The sequence below is a fragment of the Cinclus cinclus genome, chromosome 24 (assembly GCF_963662255.1).
Source record: "Cinclus cinclus chromosome 24, bCinCin1.1, whole genome shotgun sequence".
Lineage (NCBI taxonomy): Eukaryota > Metazoa > Chordata > Aves > Passeriformes > Cinclidae > Cinclus > Cinclus cinclus.
The window spans coordinates 6253652-6272317 of record NC_085069.1 but is presented as its reverse complement, the minus strand read 5'-3'; the positions used below and the strand labels follow the sequence as shown (position 1 = coordinate 6272317).

At 42.5% G+C, this 18666-nt stretch overlaps 1 protein-coding gene across 1 annotated transcript in view; it reads left to right on the top strand.

Moving 5' to 3' along the window:
- The first annotated feature begins 368 nt into the window (after positions 1-368).
- SKAP1 (src kinase associated phosphoprotein 1) overlaps positions 369-18666 on the top strand; it is a 92445-nt gene continuing 74147 nt past the window's right edge. Inside the window, exons 1-3 of the mRNA XM_062508044.1 lie at positions 369-858; positions 5066-5171; positions 7923-7948. Of these exons, the coding sequence (XP_062364028.1) occupies positions 816-858; positions 5066-5171; positions 7923-7948 (175 nt within the window). The 5' untranslated portion in view covers positions 369-815. The remainder of the gene's footprint in view (positions 859-5065; positions 5172-7922; positions 7949-18666) is intronic.

Here is an 18666-nt window from a genome sequence, read left to right as displayed (position 1 = left end):
GAAATTTCCACATTTCCAGGAATATTTATATGTGGGAATCTCCACATTTCCATGTGGAATTTTCCATATTTCCAGCTGGGAATTTCCATATTTCCAGGAATATTTCCCGCATTTTCTTATTGAGAAGCATCTCTGGATTTCCAGGAATATTTCCATGTGGAATTTTCCCCATTTCCAGGAATATTCCCATGTGGAATTTTCCCTATTTCCAGGAATGTTTCCAGGTGGGAATCTCCGTATTTCCATGTGGAATTTTCCATATTTCCAGGAATATTTCCCACATTCCCCCATCCCAGGTGTGAGACAACCCAAGGCTTTATTTTTACAACCCAGCCCCTCTTCCCTGCAGAAAACAGGAAAAGTGGAAATCCCATTCCACAACATCCCAGCACCACTTTTTCCCCATGGGAATTTTGGGAGAAAAAAAATAAAAATTGGAAAAATCCCAATCCCAGCTTCAACTGCGGGGCGGGAACAACCCCAAGTGAGGAAATTCCCGTTGGGAAAAACCTCCCCCAGCTCCAGGTGTAAATCCTTGGCTGAAGCTCAGCTTTTCCCACCGGGAATTTTTTTTTTTTTTGGGATCATTCAGGACAGCTGTGAATGATTCTGCTGGGGTTTAAAAGGAGGAAGAACCCAAACCCCAAAAGTTCCTCCTCTTATTTTGGTTTTGGTTTTGGGTTTTTTTGTCTTTTTTTTTGGTTTGTTTTTTTTTTTTTTTTTTTTTTTAAGGGGGTGTTACCGCCCTCTCTGCTTCCTCCTCGCTGCCCTTTGGGGTGATCACGGAGGTTCCTTTTGGGGTGGGAAAGAATTCCATGGATCCCGAGATCCCGGAGGAGATTTGGAGGGTCCTGGAAGGTACCGAGCTCGTCCCTGTCCCCTCCCTGCCCTGTGGGGTCACCCTGCTCTGGGGTGGGGCTGGGGAAGGATTTGGGGTGGTTTATTTTGGGGTCTGTAGGGGCTTGTGGAGAGTTGGAGGGGGGGGATCCCCCTGACCCCAAAGAGAACTTGGGGGATGTGGTGCCTTCCTGACCCCAAAGCCGAGGAGGATTTCGGGGTGATCCCAAAGAATTTGGGGGGGTTGTGGGACCTCCCTGACCCCAAGAAGAATTTGGGGGATGTGGGACCTCCCTCAGCCCGAGGAGGATTTGGGGGGGGCTGTGGGACCTCCGTGTTCCTGACCCCAAAGAGAATTTGGGGTTGTGGGACCTCCCTGGCCCCATCCCTGAGGAGAATTTGGGGGGGCTGTGGGACGTCCTTGACCCCAAAGAGAATTTGGGGGATGTGGTGCCTTCCTGACCCAGCCCCCCCGTAAGAATTTGGGGGTGACCCCGAAAAATTTGGGGGCTGTGGGACCTCCCTGACCCCAAAGAGAACTTGGGGGATGTGGTGCCTTCCTGACCCCAAAGCCGAGGAGAATTTGGGGGTGATCCCGAAAAATGTGGGGGGGTTGTGGGACCTCCCTCACCCTGAGGAGGATTTTGGGGGGGCTGTGGGACCTCCGTGTTCCTGACCCCAAAGAGAATTTGGGGTTGTGGGGCCTCCCTGACCCTGCGATGAATTTGGGGTCCGTTTTTGCTGTTTTGGCCACCAAAACCCTGATTTTTGTGTTTTTTATTTATTTATTTTTAACCCCATGGCGCGGTGGTGCCCACCCACTCATAAATCCAGAAATCCCATCCCGGTGGGAATTCCGGGCTGGAGCAGGGACTGAACCCATCCCTGCCTATGGAGCCTCCCCCCCTCCCCGCTCTGTGTTTTGAGGCTGCCGCTGCTTTTGAGCGTTGGCTTCCCCCAAATCCTCAATTTTGTGGGGTTTTTGTTTGGTTTTTTTGGTTTTTTGTTTTTTTTCCTGCTGTGGCGTTGGGAGAAACGCTCCGTGGTGGTGGAGCCCATAAATCCAAGCCCGGATGGGATCTGATCCATCCCTGCCTACGGAACCCCCACACCTGGAGGGTATCAGGAAGCAGCTGGGACCCCTTCTTGTGTTTTGGGTTTTTTTTTTTTTGGGGGGGGTGGGGGGGTTGTTCAGCTCTCATTTCCTGCCACGGCAACGCCGAGCTCATCCCTCCCCCTCCAAAACCCCACAAAACTCCCCCCACCCTGCCCTTCAGGACGAGATTTTCCCAACCCAACGGCTCTTTTCCCAAATTCCCAGTGTTTTATCCCAAAGTGAGTTGGGAATTGTCCCCTCGGCTCAACCCCGGGGACGTTTTTGACCCTCCATGGTTCCGAGCTGCCGCCTCTACGATGACTCCTTCCCGTGGATTATTTCCTCGTTAGCTGCCGGGTTTTAATTGAAGGCATCAGCTCTGTCCTCGTTCCCGCTCTTTGCCGCTTGACAGCTGGAGCAGGCCGGGAATGGAGATTAATTGTGTGTCACAAAGCTCGGGATCAAACCTGGCCCGGCCTTGTCAATCCCAAAGTCTTCCAGGAGCTCTGGGGATTTCCAGGAGCTCTGGGGATTGAGGCATTTAAATCCGATTTTTTTAAATTTACTTTTTAAAAAAAAAAAAAATAAAAATTATTCTGTGAGGTTTTGGGGTCGTCTTGTCCCTGAAAGAGTTGGCAAAAAGTGTGGAGGGGGATTTGGGATCAAACCTGGCCCGGCCTTGTCAATCCCAAAATCTTCCAGGAGCTCTGGGGATTTCCAGGCTGGGGATTGAGGCATTTAAATCCGATTTTTTTAAATTTACTTTTTAAAAAAAAAAAAATAAAAATTATTCTGTGAGGTTTTGGGGTCGTCTTGTCCCTGAAAGAGTTGGCAAAAAATGTGGAGGGGGATTTGGGATCAAACCTGGCCCGGCCTTGTCAATCCCAAATTCTTCCAGGAGCTCTGGGGATTGAGGCATTTAAATCCGATTATTTTTTTTTTTTTAAATTTACTTTTTGTTTTAAAAAAATTTTATTCTGTGAGGTTCTGCGGTCGTCTCGTCCTTGGAGTTGACAAAAAATGTGGAGAGGGATTTGGGATCAAACTTTGCCGGACCTTGTCAATCCCAAAATCTTCCAGGAGCTCTGGGGATTTCCAGGAGCTCTGGGGATTGAGGCATTTAAATCTGATTTTTTAAAATTTACTTTAAAAAAAAAATAAATAAAAATTATTCTGTGAGGTTTTGGGGTCGTCTTGTCCCTGAAAGTGTTGGCAAAAAGTGTGGAGGGGGATTTGGGATCAAACCTGGCCCGGCCTTGTCAATCCCAAATTCTTCCAGGAGCTCTGGGGATTTCCAGGAGCTCTGGGGATTGAGGCATTTAAATCCGATTTTTTAAAATTTACTTTAAAAAAAAAAATAAAAATTATTCTGTGAGGTTTTGGGGTCGTCTTGTCCCTGAAAGAGTTGGCAAAAAATGTGGAGGGGGATTTGGGATCAAACCTGGCCCGGCCTTGTCAATCCCAAATTCTTCCAGGAGCTCTGGGGATTGAGGCATTTAAATCCGATTATTTTTTTTTTTTTAAATTTACTTTTTGTTTTAAAAAAATTTTATTCTGTGAGGTTCTGCGGTCGTCTCGTCCTTGGAGTTGACAAAAAATGTGGAGAGGGATTTGGGATCAAACTTTGCCGGACCTTGTCAATCCCAAAATCTTCCAGGAGCTCTGGGGATTTCCAGGAGCTCTGGGGATTGAGGCATTTAAATCTGATTTTTTAAAATTTACTTTAAAAAAAAAATAAATAAAAATTATTCTGTGAGGTTTTGGGGTCGTCTTGTCCCTGAAAGTGTTGGCAAAAAGTGTGGAGGGGGATTTGGGATCAAACCTGGCCCGGCCTTGTCAATCCCAAATTCTTCCAGGAGCTCTGGGGATTTCCAGGCTGGGGATTGAGGCATTTAAATCCGATTTTTTTTTTTTTTAAATTTACTTTTTATTTTAAAAAAATTTTATTCTGTGAGGTTCTGAGGTCGACTCATCCTTGAAGGAGTTGACAAAAAATGTGGAGAGGGATTTGGGATCAAACTTTGCCGGACCTTGTCAATCCCAAAGTCTTCCAGGAGCTCTGGGGATTTCCAGGCTGGGGATGGAGGCATTTAAATCTGATTTTTTTTAAATTTACTTTTAAAAAAAAAAAAATTATTCTGTGAGGTTTTGGGGTCGTCTTGTCCCTGAAAGAGTTGGCAAAAAGTGTGGAGGGGGATTTGGGATCAAACCTGGCCCGGCCTTGTCAATCCCAAATTCTTCCAGGAGCTCTGGGGATTTCCAGGCTGGGGATGAGGGCGTTTAAATCCATTTTTAAATTATTATTTTATTTTATGAAGTTTTGGGGTCATCTTGCCCCTGAAGGAGTTGACAAAAAATGTGGAGAGGGATTTGGGATCAAACTTTGCCAGACCTTATCAATCCCAAAGTCTTCCAGGGGCTGTGGAGGTTTCCAGACTGGGAATGGGAGAGTTTAAATCTGATTTTTAAATTTATTATTATTATTATTATTATTATTATTATTATTATTGTTCTATTTTATGAGGTTTTAGGGTCATCCTGTCCTTGCAGGAGTTGACAAAAATGTGGAGAGGGATTTGGGATCAGACTTGGCCGGGCCTTGTCAATCCCAAAGTCTTTCAGGCTGGGGATGGAGGAGTTTGAATTCATTTTCTTTATTATTTCCCAGATTTCCCGATCCCCTTTCCCATATCCATGTTTCTCCAACCCTTTCCCAGTTTTCCCAAACCCTCTCCCATATCCGTATTTCTCCAGCCCAATACCCCTTTCCCGGGTTTCCCCCCTTTCCCGGGTTTCCCCCCTTTCCCGGGTTTCCCCCCTTTCCCGGGTTTCCCCCCTTTCCCGGGTTTCCCCCCTTTCCCGGATTTCCCTTTTCCTCCTTTCCCATTCCCGTATCTCCTGCCCCTTTCCCGGATTTCCCCAACCCTTTCCCGGATTTCCCCAACCCTTTCCCGGATTTTCCCCCTTTCCCGGATTTCCCTTTTCCCCCTTTCCCATTCCCGTATCTCCTCCCCCTTTCCCGGATTTCCCCCCTTTCCCGGATTTCCCTTTTCCCCCTTTCCCATTCCCGTATCTCCTGCCCCTTTTCCCGCTCCCTTTTCCTGATTTTTCCGCCCATTCCCTGTTTTCCAGAGGCTGAGGATTACCTGGCCCAGGGATTGCAGGAGGAGCCGCTCAGCTCCAGGGCCCGCGAGCAGCGGGATTCGATTCTCCAGGACTTCCAGCTCCTCAAAGCCAGGTTGGATTTCCTGAATTTCCCCATCCAAACCCTCTGAATTTTGTCTGATTTTGGGATTCCTCCTTCTCTTCTGGCGGAGTTTCCCTGTGGTTTGGGATTTTTAGGGATATTCCAGGCCTGGGATAATGGGAGAATTGTGGGGAGCTGTGTTGTTTTGTTTGGATTTTTCTCTGTTTTCAGGATGGGGATTTCTTCCTCTTTTTTTTTTATTTTTTTTAATTTATTTTTTTTAAGGAAGGAATTCTGGGATATTCCTGATTTATTCCCTAATTCTAGGATGGGGATTTCCCCTTCTTTTTATTTCTTAAGAAGGAATTCTTGGCTATTCCTCAATTTATTCTGCATTTTCAGGATGGATTTTTTTGGCCTCTTTTTATTTCCCTGAGGAAGGAATTCTCAGATATTCCTATTTTATTCCGACGGGGAATATTTTCCTCCCCCCCTCCCTTTTTCTTTTAAGAAGGAATTTCCCATATTAATCCAAATTCAATTAATCCCATTTTCAGCTCCTTTATCCCTGAGCTCACTCCCACCACTAATTCCATTTGGAGCCTCCTGGGTTGTTCCTTTCCGGAATTTTCCATCCTTTCCCAGCCTGGCTGATGGAATTATCCCACTTTTCCCATCCATTTCCTCCGGATCCATCATTAACCTGAAACCTGAGAGCCTCGACCAAGATAAAAAATGAATTTAAATCCCTTTCATTTTCCCCTTATGGAGAATTCCAAATCCTATTTTCCTGGCTCCCAATTTCTTTTTTGGAAATCTCATCCAGCATACTTTTTTTTTTTTTATATTTATTTTCCCAGACATTCAAATCCTGGCTCCAAAGGTCCCGTTCCACTTCATCCCTTGGGAATATCAGCTCTTAATTAATGAGGAAAAAACCAGGAATTTAATTGGAAGCTGCCTGGATTTTATGGATCTGGCTCAGAGGGTTTGGATTTTGGGTTTTCCAGCTGCTCTAATCCCATTAAAACTCAAGCTTGCCCAAATATTTTTTTTGCATTATTTTGGGTCCCAAAAATCCAAGAATATCCTGGAAAAATGGGAAAAGGGATTTGAATGATGTTTTCTGCCGGAAGAGGTGGGGAACACCAAGTTTAGGGAAAATATTGGGAAAACAACATGGGGGGACTTCCTGGGCATTCTCCTTCCCCCATTCCCAATTCCATTTTATCCCAGCTTCGCATTCCTGGAGTAAAAATGATCCAAACCTGGAATTAAATCCAAATCCTTGAGCTGAAATCAGATTTTTTTTTTTCTGCTTTTTTTTTTTTTTTTTTTTTTAATCCTAAAAAACAAACGAAAAAAAAAAAGGCAGGAAAATCAAGCTTTTTTTCTTGTTTTTTCTTTTTAGCATTTTTCCTCTGCTTTCCCAGAGCTGCTCTGGGAGGGAATGGAACTCAATTTTCCCATTTTTTTTTTTAGGCCATTTCCTGGGATTAAAATTGACAGAGGTCGGGAGCAAAGCCCAACGCTTTCACAGAGCAGGAATTGCGAGTGACAGAAAATCATTCAGGAAATGTTGGCGCTAAAACGTGGCCAGGGAAAGCTCCCGAGGCAAAAATTCCCAGGAAAAAAAAAAAAAAGGATTTTTGCCGTTCTTCTTTGTCCGGGAGGCAAAAATATCCCGAATTTTTTTGGGAATGTTGGATTTTTGGGATTGGTTGAATGCAGGGATCTCTTCGAGCTGTTTTATTACTGAAATGTTGAATAATTGAGTTTTCATGGAAATGTTGGCATTTAAGGATAAAAATATGGAGGGGGGTGGAACCTGGAGCTGCTTTACCAGCTGGATTTTTGGGATTTAGGGATAAAATGGAGCAATCACAGGATGGAGAAAATAATTCCTTGTGGAATTTCAGGAACCACTTCAAGAGCATGCTGAGAAATTCCCAATTTTCCCTCCAAAAGGCTCTTCCCAACCCAATATCCCAGGAAATTTTCTCCTGGTGATTTTGATTTTTCCTGGATTTTTCTTTTTTATTTTTTTAATTTTTACATTTTAATTTTTTTTTATTTTTTTTTTTTTTAAATCCAAAGCAAACATCTCCAGGCCCTTCATCAGAATTCTGGCGTTGTTTCCCAATAAATCCGTGCCAGGAGCTCAGATGTTCCTGAGAAATTTTTTAGCCCCAAGGATCATAAATTATTGGATTTTTTCCCACGTCGGATTCCTGCCACCAGAGCTCATCTTGGAATGGGCGCTTTGTGCTTTATTCCCAATTCTTGGTGGGATTCCCAAATTTCCAGACACCATTCCTGGATTAAAATGTTTCCCAGGATTTGCCTGAAGTGGGAGAGAGGAAAGAATCTGGATTTTTTTTTTTTCCAATGTTAAATCCTGATTTTATTTTTTTTTTGGTGGGGGGGGGGGGGGTGGAATGGACAATGATTTTTTGGGAATGAGCTTGGCAAAAATCCTGGAATATTTTGGGGTTGGAAATTATTTTTAAAGGACTTGAGGAAAAAAAAAAAATGTTGCAGGAATTTTTGTATTTGGAGGAGTTCCAATGGATGGAAATCCATGGAATTCCACTTGGGAAGAGCCTTGAATCCCCTCCATTCCCTTCCCACATTCCTGGGTTGTTCCAAACCCTCTCCAGGGCTCCCAATTCCTCTTGGAATTCCTCGTGTTTCCCATTCCTGGGGTCCTGGATTCTCCCATCCATCCCTAATTCCTCAAGGCTGAAATAATCCTTGAGGAAAATCTGGGATTTTTATTTTCCTTTCCGTTTGGTTTTTTAGGTACCACCTGGAATTCCCATCCCGAGGTGAGTCCGGCTGGGAAAGGTCTGGGAGTTGTTGGACTGGGAGAAATTCCCAGTGCAGAATTCCCGGGGTGGGGAAGGAAGAAAAAAAATTAATGGATGTGTGGGGCAGTTCCCGGGGTGGGAAAACTCCGCAGCGGGAATCTCATCCCAGAGAGCAAATCCCACAATTTCTGCAGCTCTGGCATCGATCCCTGGGTTGGAAAATTTTCCGGAAACTCCAGAAATGTGTAAAAGTTTGGGAAGCTTGGAAAAGGCGGGGCATTCCCATGGAAAATTGATGGGGAATGAAGTTTCCCTGAGCTTGGAATGGGAGCAGAGCGCAGGATCAGGGCAGGAATTTTCCAGGAGTGACCATTCCTTGTTCAAAAATTCGGGAAATTTTGGCTTTTCTCCTCATTTTTTTCCATTGTGGGAGTGAGGATTTGGGTCACCAGGCGGGAATTCTGGATCTCCAGGACAATCCGTGGATGTTGGGATCGCTCGGAGCTGGGCTGGAGCTCCTTTGGATCAAGGGATGGAATTCCCGATTCAGAGTCTTGGGAAGAAAGCAGGGATTGGTGGATTTGAAGTTTTTCCTTTAAAAAACCTGTTGGAATCTGTGGGGATATCCTGGAGTTCTGCTGAGGTGGGAGCAGCTGGAATAAATCCTTTCCCAGAGTTCCAAATGTTCCAACCCTTCATTCCAGGAATAAATCCCTTCCTGGAATTCCAACTCATCCGACCCTTTATTCCAGGAATAAATCCCTTCCCGGAATTCCAACTCATCCGACCCTTTATTCCAGGAATAAATCCCTTTCTGGAATTCCAACTCATCCGACCCTTTATTCCAGGAATAAATCCCTTTCTGGAATTCCAAATGTTCCAACCCTTTATACCAGGAATAAATCCCTTCCTGGAATTCCGGCTCTTCCAACCCTTTATTGCAGGAATAAATCCCTTCCCAGAATTCCTGCTCCTTCAAACCTTTATTCCAGGAATAAATCCCTTCACAAACTTCCAGCTCCTCTAAGCCTTCATTTCCTCTGGGAATTGCAGAATTCTAAATCTTCCAGTTCTTTATTAAACTCCTTCCCAGAATTCCAACTCCTCCAATCCTTTACTCTGGGAATAAATCCTTTCCTGGAATTCCAGCTCTTCCAACCCTTTATTCCAGAAATAAATCCCTTCCCGGAATTCCAACTCCTCTAAACCTTCCTTTCCTCTGGGAATCCCAAAATTCCAAATCTTCCAATCCTTTATTCCAGGAATAAATCCCTTCCCAGAATTCCAGCTCTTCCAATCCTTTATTCCAGGAATAAATCCTTTCCCGGAATTCCAACTCGTCCAACCCTTTATTCCAGGAATAAATCCCTTCCCGACATTCCGACTGCTCCGATCCTTCCTTTTCCCCAGGAACAAATTCCAACGTGTTCCCTCCTCACTCAGGGCCTGCTTCCAGCCCATCCTGGAAATGCCAGGAGCGCGACAGCCGCGCAATTCCCACCGGGAACGACGTTCTCCCGTTTTAATCGGAGCTTCGGAGCTCTGATTGCTTCCCGAGCTTTGTTTTCCCCATGAATCCAACATCTGGCACCATTTGGGAAAAATCCAAGGGACAGCTGGGCGGAAAATTAAAACGAAAATGGGAAGGAGGGAAGATCTGAGCACATTAAAAGGATCCAAATGAGGTTTTTAAAATCGGGAAAGTTCATGGAATTTCAAGGCTGGAGGGGGAGGGAGGCTTTTGTTGCTTGGAATTTTTATGGAGTCAGAAGATGAAGGAAAAGTAGAAAAATTGGGATGTGGAAATGGGCAGGGGTTTGGAAGGGAGCACTTGGCTCGCTTGGGCTCGCCACCGGGAATTCCCGGCTTTTTGGGGGGGTGTTCCCTCCAGGAATTCCCGGCTTTTTGGGGGGGTGTTCCCTCCAGGAATTCCCGGCTTTTTGGGGGGGTGTTCCCTCCAGGAATTCCCGGCTTTTTGGGGGGGTGTTCCCTCCAGGAATTCCCGGCTTTTTGGGGGGGTGTTCCCTCCAGGAATTCCCGGCTTTTTGGGGGGGTGTTCCCTCCAGGAATTCCCGGCTTTTTGGGGGGGTTCCCTCCAGGAATTCCCGGCTTTTTGGGGGGGTTCCCTCCAGGAATTCCCGGCTTTTTGGGAAGGTTCCCTCCAGGAATTCCCAGCTTTTTAGGGGATTCTCTGCTGGGAATTCCCGGCTTTTGAGTTCCCACTTGGAATTCCTTGGTCTTTTCCTTGGAAATTAATATTGTTGGGACAAAAGCTGGGAAAACTTGAGGCAGAAAACGTGGATTTGAGGTACAAAGAGGCTCAGTGTGATCCCTGTGGAGAAAGGAGAGGTGGGAATGGGAATTTGGCTGGCCTGGATGGAAAAGAGTCAGGGAATTGTGGAGCTGGGGTTGAATTTTAGGGATAAAATAAAATCCGTGCCTGAATATCTGGGTGAGAGAGCTGGGAAATCCTGGGATAAATGAGGATGGATTTTAGGAACAGGCTGGAGTGGCAAAAGAAGAGATTCCTTCCAGGATTTTCCTTGGGAATATTTAGGGGATATTTTCTGAAGGATTGAGCTGGATCTGGTAAAGGCCAAGTTCTGGGAATCCCTCTGGAGAGCAAAATCCCAGGAATTCCAGTTATCCCAACCTGTGGATTCCCAGGATTGGCTGGAACGAACCAAACCCATCCTGGGATCTAAAAAATTAATTCCTTCAAACCAGGAGTTCAGGATTTCCTCTGTTTGAGATGAGAATTTCCCCTTTCCTTTTCCTTTCTTTTTTTTAAGGAATTCTTGCATATTCCTTGTTTATCCCCTAATTTCAAGATGGGATTTTTTTTTTTTTTCCCCACCTGCTTTTTTTTGAGGAAAATTTGGGATTTGAGTGCGGATGTGACCGAGCAGGAATTGCTGTTCCCAAATCCCTGGCACCAAACTCTGGAGCTCCAATTTATTTTTACCTCATTCCATAGGTTCTCTTGGAACAGAGCCCCAGCAGGAGCCAAATTCCCCTTTGGAATTGCCGGGGTGAAGTATTTTAATTCTATTTGATTCCGAATAATCTCCTTGGAAGGAGAGAGGGAATTTGGGAAGGAAATTCAGGAATTTGAGCCCTTCCCCCGAGCTCCTGGGCGCTGTTTTCCAGGGAAAATATTCAATTAAAAAAAAATCGGGATTTGGGAGGAAGGGAAGGAAGGAACGGTCTGAGGGAGCAGCCAGAGGCCGGTCAGGGAACTGCAAGGGAATTTTGAGGGAAAAGGATGGGAATTTGGGAAGAGAGCTGTGGGAAAAAAAGGGAGGGATAAAGAAGGGAAAGGTCTCTGGAGGGGAAAAATGGGAGCGGTGGGTCAGGGCTGGAATTCCAGAATTGCTGGAGTGGGAGTTTGGGAGGGGAAAAAAGGGAGAGAGGGATGGGAATTCGGGAGGGGAAAAAAGGGAGGGAAAAATGGGAAGTAGTGAGGAAATCAAGCATTGCTGGAATGGGAATTTGTGATTGGAAAAGGCATTTCTGAAGTGGGAATTTTGAAGGGGAAAAGCATTATTGGAATGGGAATTTTGAGGGGATAATGGATCGTTGGAAATGGGAATTTTGAGAGGGAAAGGATTGCAGGAATGGGAATTTTGAGGGGGGAAAAGGATCCTTGGAGTGGGAATTTTGAGGGGGAAAAAGGATCCTTGGAGTGGGAATTTTGAGGGGGAAAAAGGATCCTTGGAGTGGGAATTTTGAGGGGGAAAAAGGATCCTTGGAGTGGGAATTTTGAGGGGAGTGGGAATCAGCAGTAAATGTCTCTGCTGTGTCCCACTGACCCCAGACCCAAATCCTAAAGGATGTTCCGGTGTAAAAATCCCCTCTGGCACAGAGCTCAGCCCAATCCCTCCATGGATTTGGGCTCCTTTTTATTTCCCTGATTTCTCTCCAGGAATTTTTTTTTTTTTTAATTTTTTTTTACATGTCCCAGACCAGGTTTGGGATTTGGAGCACTCTGGGATTTTGGAATGTGGCACTGGGTGAGCTTTAAACTCCTTCCAAGCCATTCCGTGATTCCCTGAATTTATTTTTCTTTTTTCTTTTTTTTAATTTTTTTTCTTTTTTTTTTTTTTTTTTGGTGCCCAGGAGCTCGGGTGACTCCGTAACCACTCCTTGAAAAACATCGGAGATGGAAAATGTGGCTCTGCCCTCCAGCCATGGAATTATCCCTCCCAAATTCCCGTGGCTGGGAATTCCCTGAGAGCTGCAAGTATTAATTCCCACTAAAAATTCCCAGTGGGAAGCAATGAATTTTTCCCCATTTATTTTGTAGAAAACAGCTCCAAATCGATGAAATAAACCCAGATATTTTTTTTTGCACAGAGCTGACAACGCTTTTATTTTTTTTTTTTCCTCCATCCAAAATTTATCCCAAATGGCTTTCCCTGAATTGCTGAATTCCTTAAAATATTCCTAAGTACTCCAAAAATTCAGGAGGGAGAGGATGGAGCTTCCCTTTGGATGAAATTTTGGGAAAAATTTGAGGCTCAAAAAATACACCCCAGGGGTTGGATCCAGAATTCCTTCTTGTCCCAGCTCTGTGTTTTAACCCCAGAAAATTCCAACCTCCAGGAATTCAGGAGCCGAGAAGAATCAGGGGAAATGTAGAGAAAGGAGGGATGAATTATAATTTAAAATCTGGGAGCTTCGTTAATTAAAAGGATTAATTAACAAAAAGTCAGAGTAGGCCCTGTCTGGACAAAATTTGTTTTAATTTTTTTGGCCTCATTTTTTGGTATAAATATTTTATTGGGGATCGTGTTTTGAGATCTTTTTTCCAGTCCCCTTTTCCCCATTTTGTTCCTCCCTTTTCCCCATTTTGTTCCTCCCTTTTCCCCATTTTGTTCCTCCCTTTTCCCCATTTTGTTCCTCCCTTTTCCCCACTTTTTTCCCAACCCCTTTCCCTTTTTTTCACTTTTTTCCCAACCCCTTTCCCTTTTCCCCATTTTTCCAACTCCGTCCCCTTATCCCCATTTTTCCCCACCCCTTTCCCTTTTTCCCATTTTTTCCCCACCCCTTTCCCTTATCCCCATTTTTCCCCACCCCTTTCCCTTTTTCCCCATTTTTTTCCCCACCCCTTTCCCTTTTTCCCCATTTTTTTCCCCACCCCTTTCCCTTTTTCCCCATTTTTTTCCCCACCCCTTTCCCTTTTTCCCCATTTTTTTGCCCCCTTTCCCTTTTCCCCATTTTTTTTTGGCCCCCTTTCCCTTTTCCCCATTTTTTTTTGGCCCCCTTTCCCTTTTCCCCATTTTTTTGGCCCCCTTTTCCCCATTTTTTTTGGCCCCCTTTCCCTTTTCCCCATTTTTTTGGCCCCCTTTTCCCCATTTTTTTTGACCCCCTTTCCCTCATTTTTTTCCCCCCATCCCCTTTTCCCCATTTTTCCAACCCCTTTCCCTTCACCCTCAAAATAAGGACTCTAAGTTTTTCCTGGGAATTCTTTTATAACTCCTGGAATATCCCTCCTCGTCCTCTCCCTTCAAGAACGACATTCCCCCCCCCCCCCCCAAAAAAAAAAATTAAAACCCAGATATTTGGAGCTTTTTTCCCCCTTTTAAAACCCAAATTCCATGAATCTGGAGCTGGGTGGGAGCTGGAATCTCACATTTCTCTGCTCCCACATTTTTTTTGTTCCGTGTAGTTACGACAAGGACAAGTAGCAAATCATTAAAGCGGGGAAAAAAAAAATTTAAAATAATTTTTTTTTTTTTTTTTTTTGCTGCAAAGATTCCCTTTGAAGCTGAGCTGGAGTGTGCAGGAATTAATGGAGTGCTGGATGATTTTAGGAAGTTTTATTTATAAAAAAAAAAAAATCTCTTTTTTGGTTCATGTCGGTTTTGCAGTGCAGAGTTCAGGCGCACGAACCCGGCTCGGATTTATGAAGTGGTTGGGAAATAATTTTAAAAAAAAAAAAATAATAAAAAGAAAAATTTGGGATTGATAAGATTTGGAATCTCCGGCTGAATTCCCCCCGGAATTCTGGTTCTAAACACCAAAGCTCAAAAGGTGTCAAAACACAGAAAAATAAAAACAAAATTTTTATTTAGAGGCCTCGTTTGGGCAGAGAAACAGCAATTAATTAATTAATCAATTAATTAATTGAAAATTATTGCCACGTGTGGAATTCCGGTTATAAACACCAAAACTCTGGAGGTGTCAAAACACGGAAAAATAAAAACAAGATTTTTATTCAGAGGCTTCGTTTTGGTGATGGGAGGAGCAGCAATTAATTAATTAATTAATTAATGGAAAATCCAATCTCCACAAATGCCATGGAGCTGGAAAAAGCCAAATTTTAACAACATCCCCTTTATCAGAAACGAGGTTTTGCTTCTGGGTGGATTTTTATTTTTTTATTATTATTATTATATTTTTTTTAATTTTTAAGTTTTTAATTTTTATTTTTAAACAGTTTTAAGTTTTTGTTTTGGTTTGGTTTTTTTTGTGGATTAAGTCCTGGGTGAACTCCTTCAGGAATTTTTTAAAATTCTCTTTATTTTGTTTTTTTGGCACGAAAATCCCTCCCAAATTTGGAGTTTTGCACGATCAGAGCAGCTACACAGATTTTTTTTTTTTAATCCCATTTATTAATTGTTGAGTTGAATTATCATTAGTTGTAATTAATTGTTATTAAATTGTTGAATAATTGTTATAAATTATTCCGAGATTTTGGGTGGAAATTTAGGAGGGAAGGAATTGCAGGAATAATTCCAGGAGAGGAAAGAAAACTTTTAGTTTGGGAAAAGTCTGAGTTCCGAGTTGGGGGACTCCGAGTTGGGAATTCAGAATTGAAATTCCAAGCGGAGAATTCCAAGTGGAGAATCCTGACTTGGGAATTCCAAATTGGGAACTCCAGCTGAGAATTCCAAGCGGAAAACTCTGAGTTGGGAACTCTGAGTTGGGAGCTCCGGTTGAGAATTCCAAGCGGAGAATTCAGAGTCGGGAACTCCGGGTTGAGAATTCAGAATTGAAATTCCAAGCGGGGAATTCCAGGTTGAGAATTCCAAGCAGAGAATCCTGACTTGGGAATTCCAGGTTGAGAATTCCAAGCGGAAAACTCTTGAGTTGGGAGCTCCGGTGGAGAATTCCAAGCGGAGAATCCTGACTTGGGAACTCCAGGTTGGGAATTCAGAATTGGAATTCCAAGTTGGGAACTCCAAGCGGGGAATTCCAGTAGGAGAATTCCAAGTGGAGAATTCAGAGTCGGGAACTCTGAGTTGGGAGCTCCGGTTGAGAATTCCAAGCGCAGAATTCCAAGCGGAGAATTCAGAGTTGGGAACTCCGGGTTGAGAATTCAGAATTGAAATTCCAAGCGGGGAATTCCAGGTTGAGAATTCCAAGCGGAAAACTCTTGAGTTGGGAGCTCCGGTGGAGAATTCCAAGCTGGGAACTCCAGCTGAGAATTCCAAGTGGGGAGCTCTGAGTTGGGAGCTCTGAGTTGGGAATTCCAAGCAGAGAATCCTGACTTGGGAACTCCAGGTTGGGAATTCAGAATTGGAACTCCAAGTTGGGAATTCCAGGCGGAGAATTCCAGGCGGAGAATTCTGAGCGGAGAATTCCGAGTTGGGAACTCCAGGTTGGGAGCTCCGGTTGAAAATTCCAAGCGGAGAATTCCAGGTTGAGAATTCCAAGCAGAGAATCCTGACTTGGGAACTCCAGGCTGGGAACTCCAGCTGAGAATTCCAAGCGGAGAATTCCATGCCGGAATCTCCCGGAGTGTCTGCGCGGGCTTTGGGGTTTCTCCTGCCAGGAATTCCCCGATTAAAAACCACCCCAAAACGCCCCGGGGTGGGGGAGGAAATATCAGAATATTTGGATTTAAGGATTAATAATTCCCAGATTATTCCTTTTTTTTTTTTTTTTTTTTTAATCCGGGAAGTTCCCTGGAATAATTTAACCCCTGAGCTGCCGAATTTCCAATGGCATTATCCTCAAAAATCCCAAAATTTCATCTTTCCCTCTTTATCCCACCCTAAACCCACTGCAGGAATGTTGGAATATTTCGAATTATTCCCATCCTCCACGAGCCCGAAATCCACCTTTTTTTTTTTTTTTTTTTTTTTTTTTTTTTAATCCTTTCCCGGTATTCTTTGCTGGATTTGGATATTCCCGAGGTTTTTCCATGCCTGGAGGGGGAGGGGATGGGAGCAGAATTCCAGCGGCTGCCGCTGCCTTGCAGCCCGACCTGCTGGGCACTGGGAATCACTGCAGGCTCCGGCAGTTCCATCCCTAAGATTTTCCCCCCCAACTCCTTTTCCAGGCGTTTTTTATTTGATTTATCGCGTGTTAATTTGGGGAAGAAAAAAAAAAAAACCAAACAAAAAAACCAAACAAACAAAAAAAAAAAAAAAACCAAGGAAAAAAAATCGAGAAAAAACCAAACAAACAAACAAACAAAAAATCCAGAAAAAAATAAACAACCCAAAAAAATCCAGGAAAAAATAAAAGAAAATCCAGAAACAAAAAAATAACAAGAACAAAAAAAAAGCACAAAAAAAAAAAATCCAGAAAAAAATAAGCAACCCAAAAAAATCCAGAAAAAAATAAACAACCCAAAAAAAATCCAGAAAAAAATAAAAGAAAATCCAGAAAAAAAATAGCAAGAACAAAAAAGAAGCACCAAAAAAAAAATCCAGAAAAAAACCCCAGAAAACAAAAAAAATATATAAAATTTAAAAAAAAACAAAACACAGAAAAGTCAGGAAAAAACCAAACCAAACAAAAAAAAAAAAAAACAGAAAAAAGTCAGGATAAAACAGGAAAAAAAAAAAAAACACGAAAATCCAGGAAAAAAAAAAACAAACAAAAACACACCCCAAAAAAAATATATCCAGGAAAAAAAACAAACAAAAAACCACACAAAAAAAAATCTAGAAAAAAAAGAAACACAAAAAAAAATCCAGAAAGAAAAAAAAAAAACCTAAGAAACAAAATAAATAAAAAACCCCAAAACCAGAAAACCCCCCCAAATCAGAAAAAAGCCCCAAAACCAAAAAAGAACCCCAAAACCAGAGTACCACCCTCCCCCCCCCCAAAAAAAAAAAACAAAACCAAAAAACCACCCGGAACAAACACCCAAAAAACAACCCCCCCCCAAAAAAAAACCCCAAAACCAAAAAAAAAAAAATCCCCAAAACACAAAACCTTCCAAACCAAAAAGAACCCCAAAAATAAACCCCCCCCAAATAAACACCAAAAAAAAAACCCCAAAAATACCCAACCCCCCCCAAAAAACCCCCAAAAAACCAAAATAAAACAGAGAAAACCCCAAAATAACAACAATAAAAAAACTGGAAATTTTAGGGAGAAAATGAGGCTCGGATAAAACCACCCAAAAAAAAAAAAAAAAATGATGAGGGAGAGATTTGGAGGCTCTGTATGGAATTTTGGGGTTTTTTTTGGGGATAATGGAGTTGGGATAAGGTGGGAATGGGAGAGCGATGGGTGGAATAAAAAAAAAAATAGGATTTGAAGGTAAAAAATTGGGATTAGAAAGCAAAAATATATAAGATTTTAAGGTGAAAAAATGAGGGTTTGGGAGGAAAAAAATAGGATTTTTAAGGTGAAAAAATGAGGGTTTGGGAGGGAAAAAATTAGGATTTTTAAGGTGAAAAAATGAGGGTCTGGGAGGAAAAAAAATAGGATTTTTAAGGTGAAAAAATGAGGGTCTGGGAGGAAAAAAATTAGGATTTTTAAGGTGAAAAAATGAGGGTTTGGGAGGAAAAAAATTAGGATTTTTAAGGTGAAAAAATGAGGGTTTGGGAGGAAAAAAATTAGGATTTTTAAGGTGAAAAAATGAGGGTTTGGGAGGAAAAAAAATAGGATTTTTAAGGTGAAAAAATGAGGGTTTGGGAGGGAAAAAATTAGGATTTTTAAGGTGAAAAAATGAGGGTTTGGGAGGAAAAAAATTAGGATTTTTAAGGTGAAAAAATGAGGGTTTGGGAGGGAAAAAAATTAGGATTTTTAAGGTGAAAAAATGAGGGTTTGGGAGGAAAAAATTAGGATTTTTAAGGTGAAAAAATGAGGGTTTGGGAGGAAAAAAATTAGGATTTTTAAGGTGAAAAAATGAGGGTTTGGGAGGGAAAAAAATTAGGATTTTTAAGGTGAAAAAATGAGGGTTTGGGAGGAAAAAAATTAGGATTTTTAAGGTGAAAAAATGAGGGTTTGGGAGGAAAAAAATTAGGATTTTTAAGGTGAAAAAATGAGGGTTTGGGAGGGAAAAAATTAGGATTTTTAAGGTGAAAAATTGGAGTTTGAAGGCAAATTTTTTAGGCACTGGCACTCCAAGGAAGTCAGTCAATAGAAAATTTGGGATTTTAGGGAAATATGGAATTGTTCAGGCCCTGGAATTCCAAGGAAATCAGTCAATTAAAAAGAAAAAAAAAAAGGGATTTTAATGAAATCCAGAATTATCCAGAAACTGGAATTCCAAGGAAGTTGATCAATAAAAAAAAAAAAAAAAAAAGTGGGATTTTAAGAAAAATGCTGAATTAATTCCGAGAAATTCAACAATCCCTGCGGAAAATCTGCACCACCAAACCTTCGGCTCTTCCTGGAGTTCATCCCAAAAATCCAAACTCTGGAGTTGTGAAGGTTTTGGGAAAAAAAAAAACAAAACAAAACACCAAAAAAACCCCCCAAAAAAACCGGGAACTTCCTCAATTTTCCAGCCCATCCAGACATTAAAAAAAAAAAAAAATCCCAAA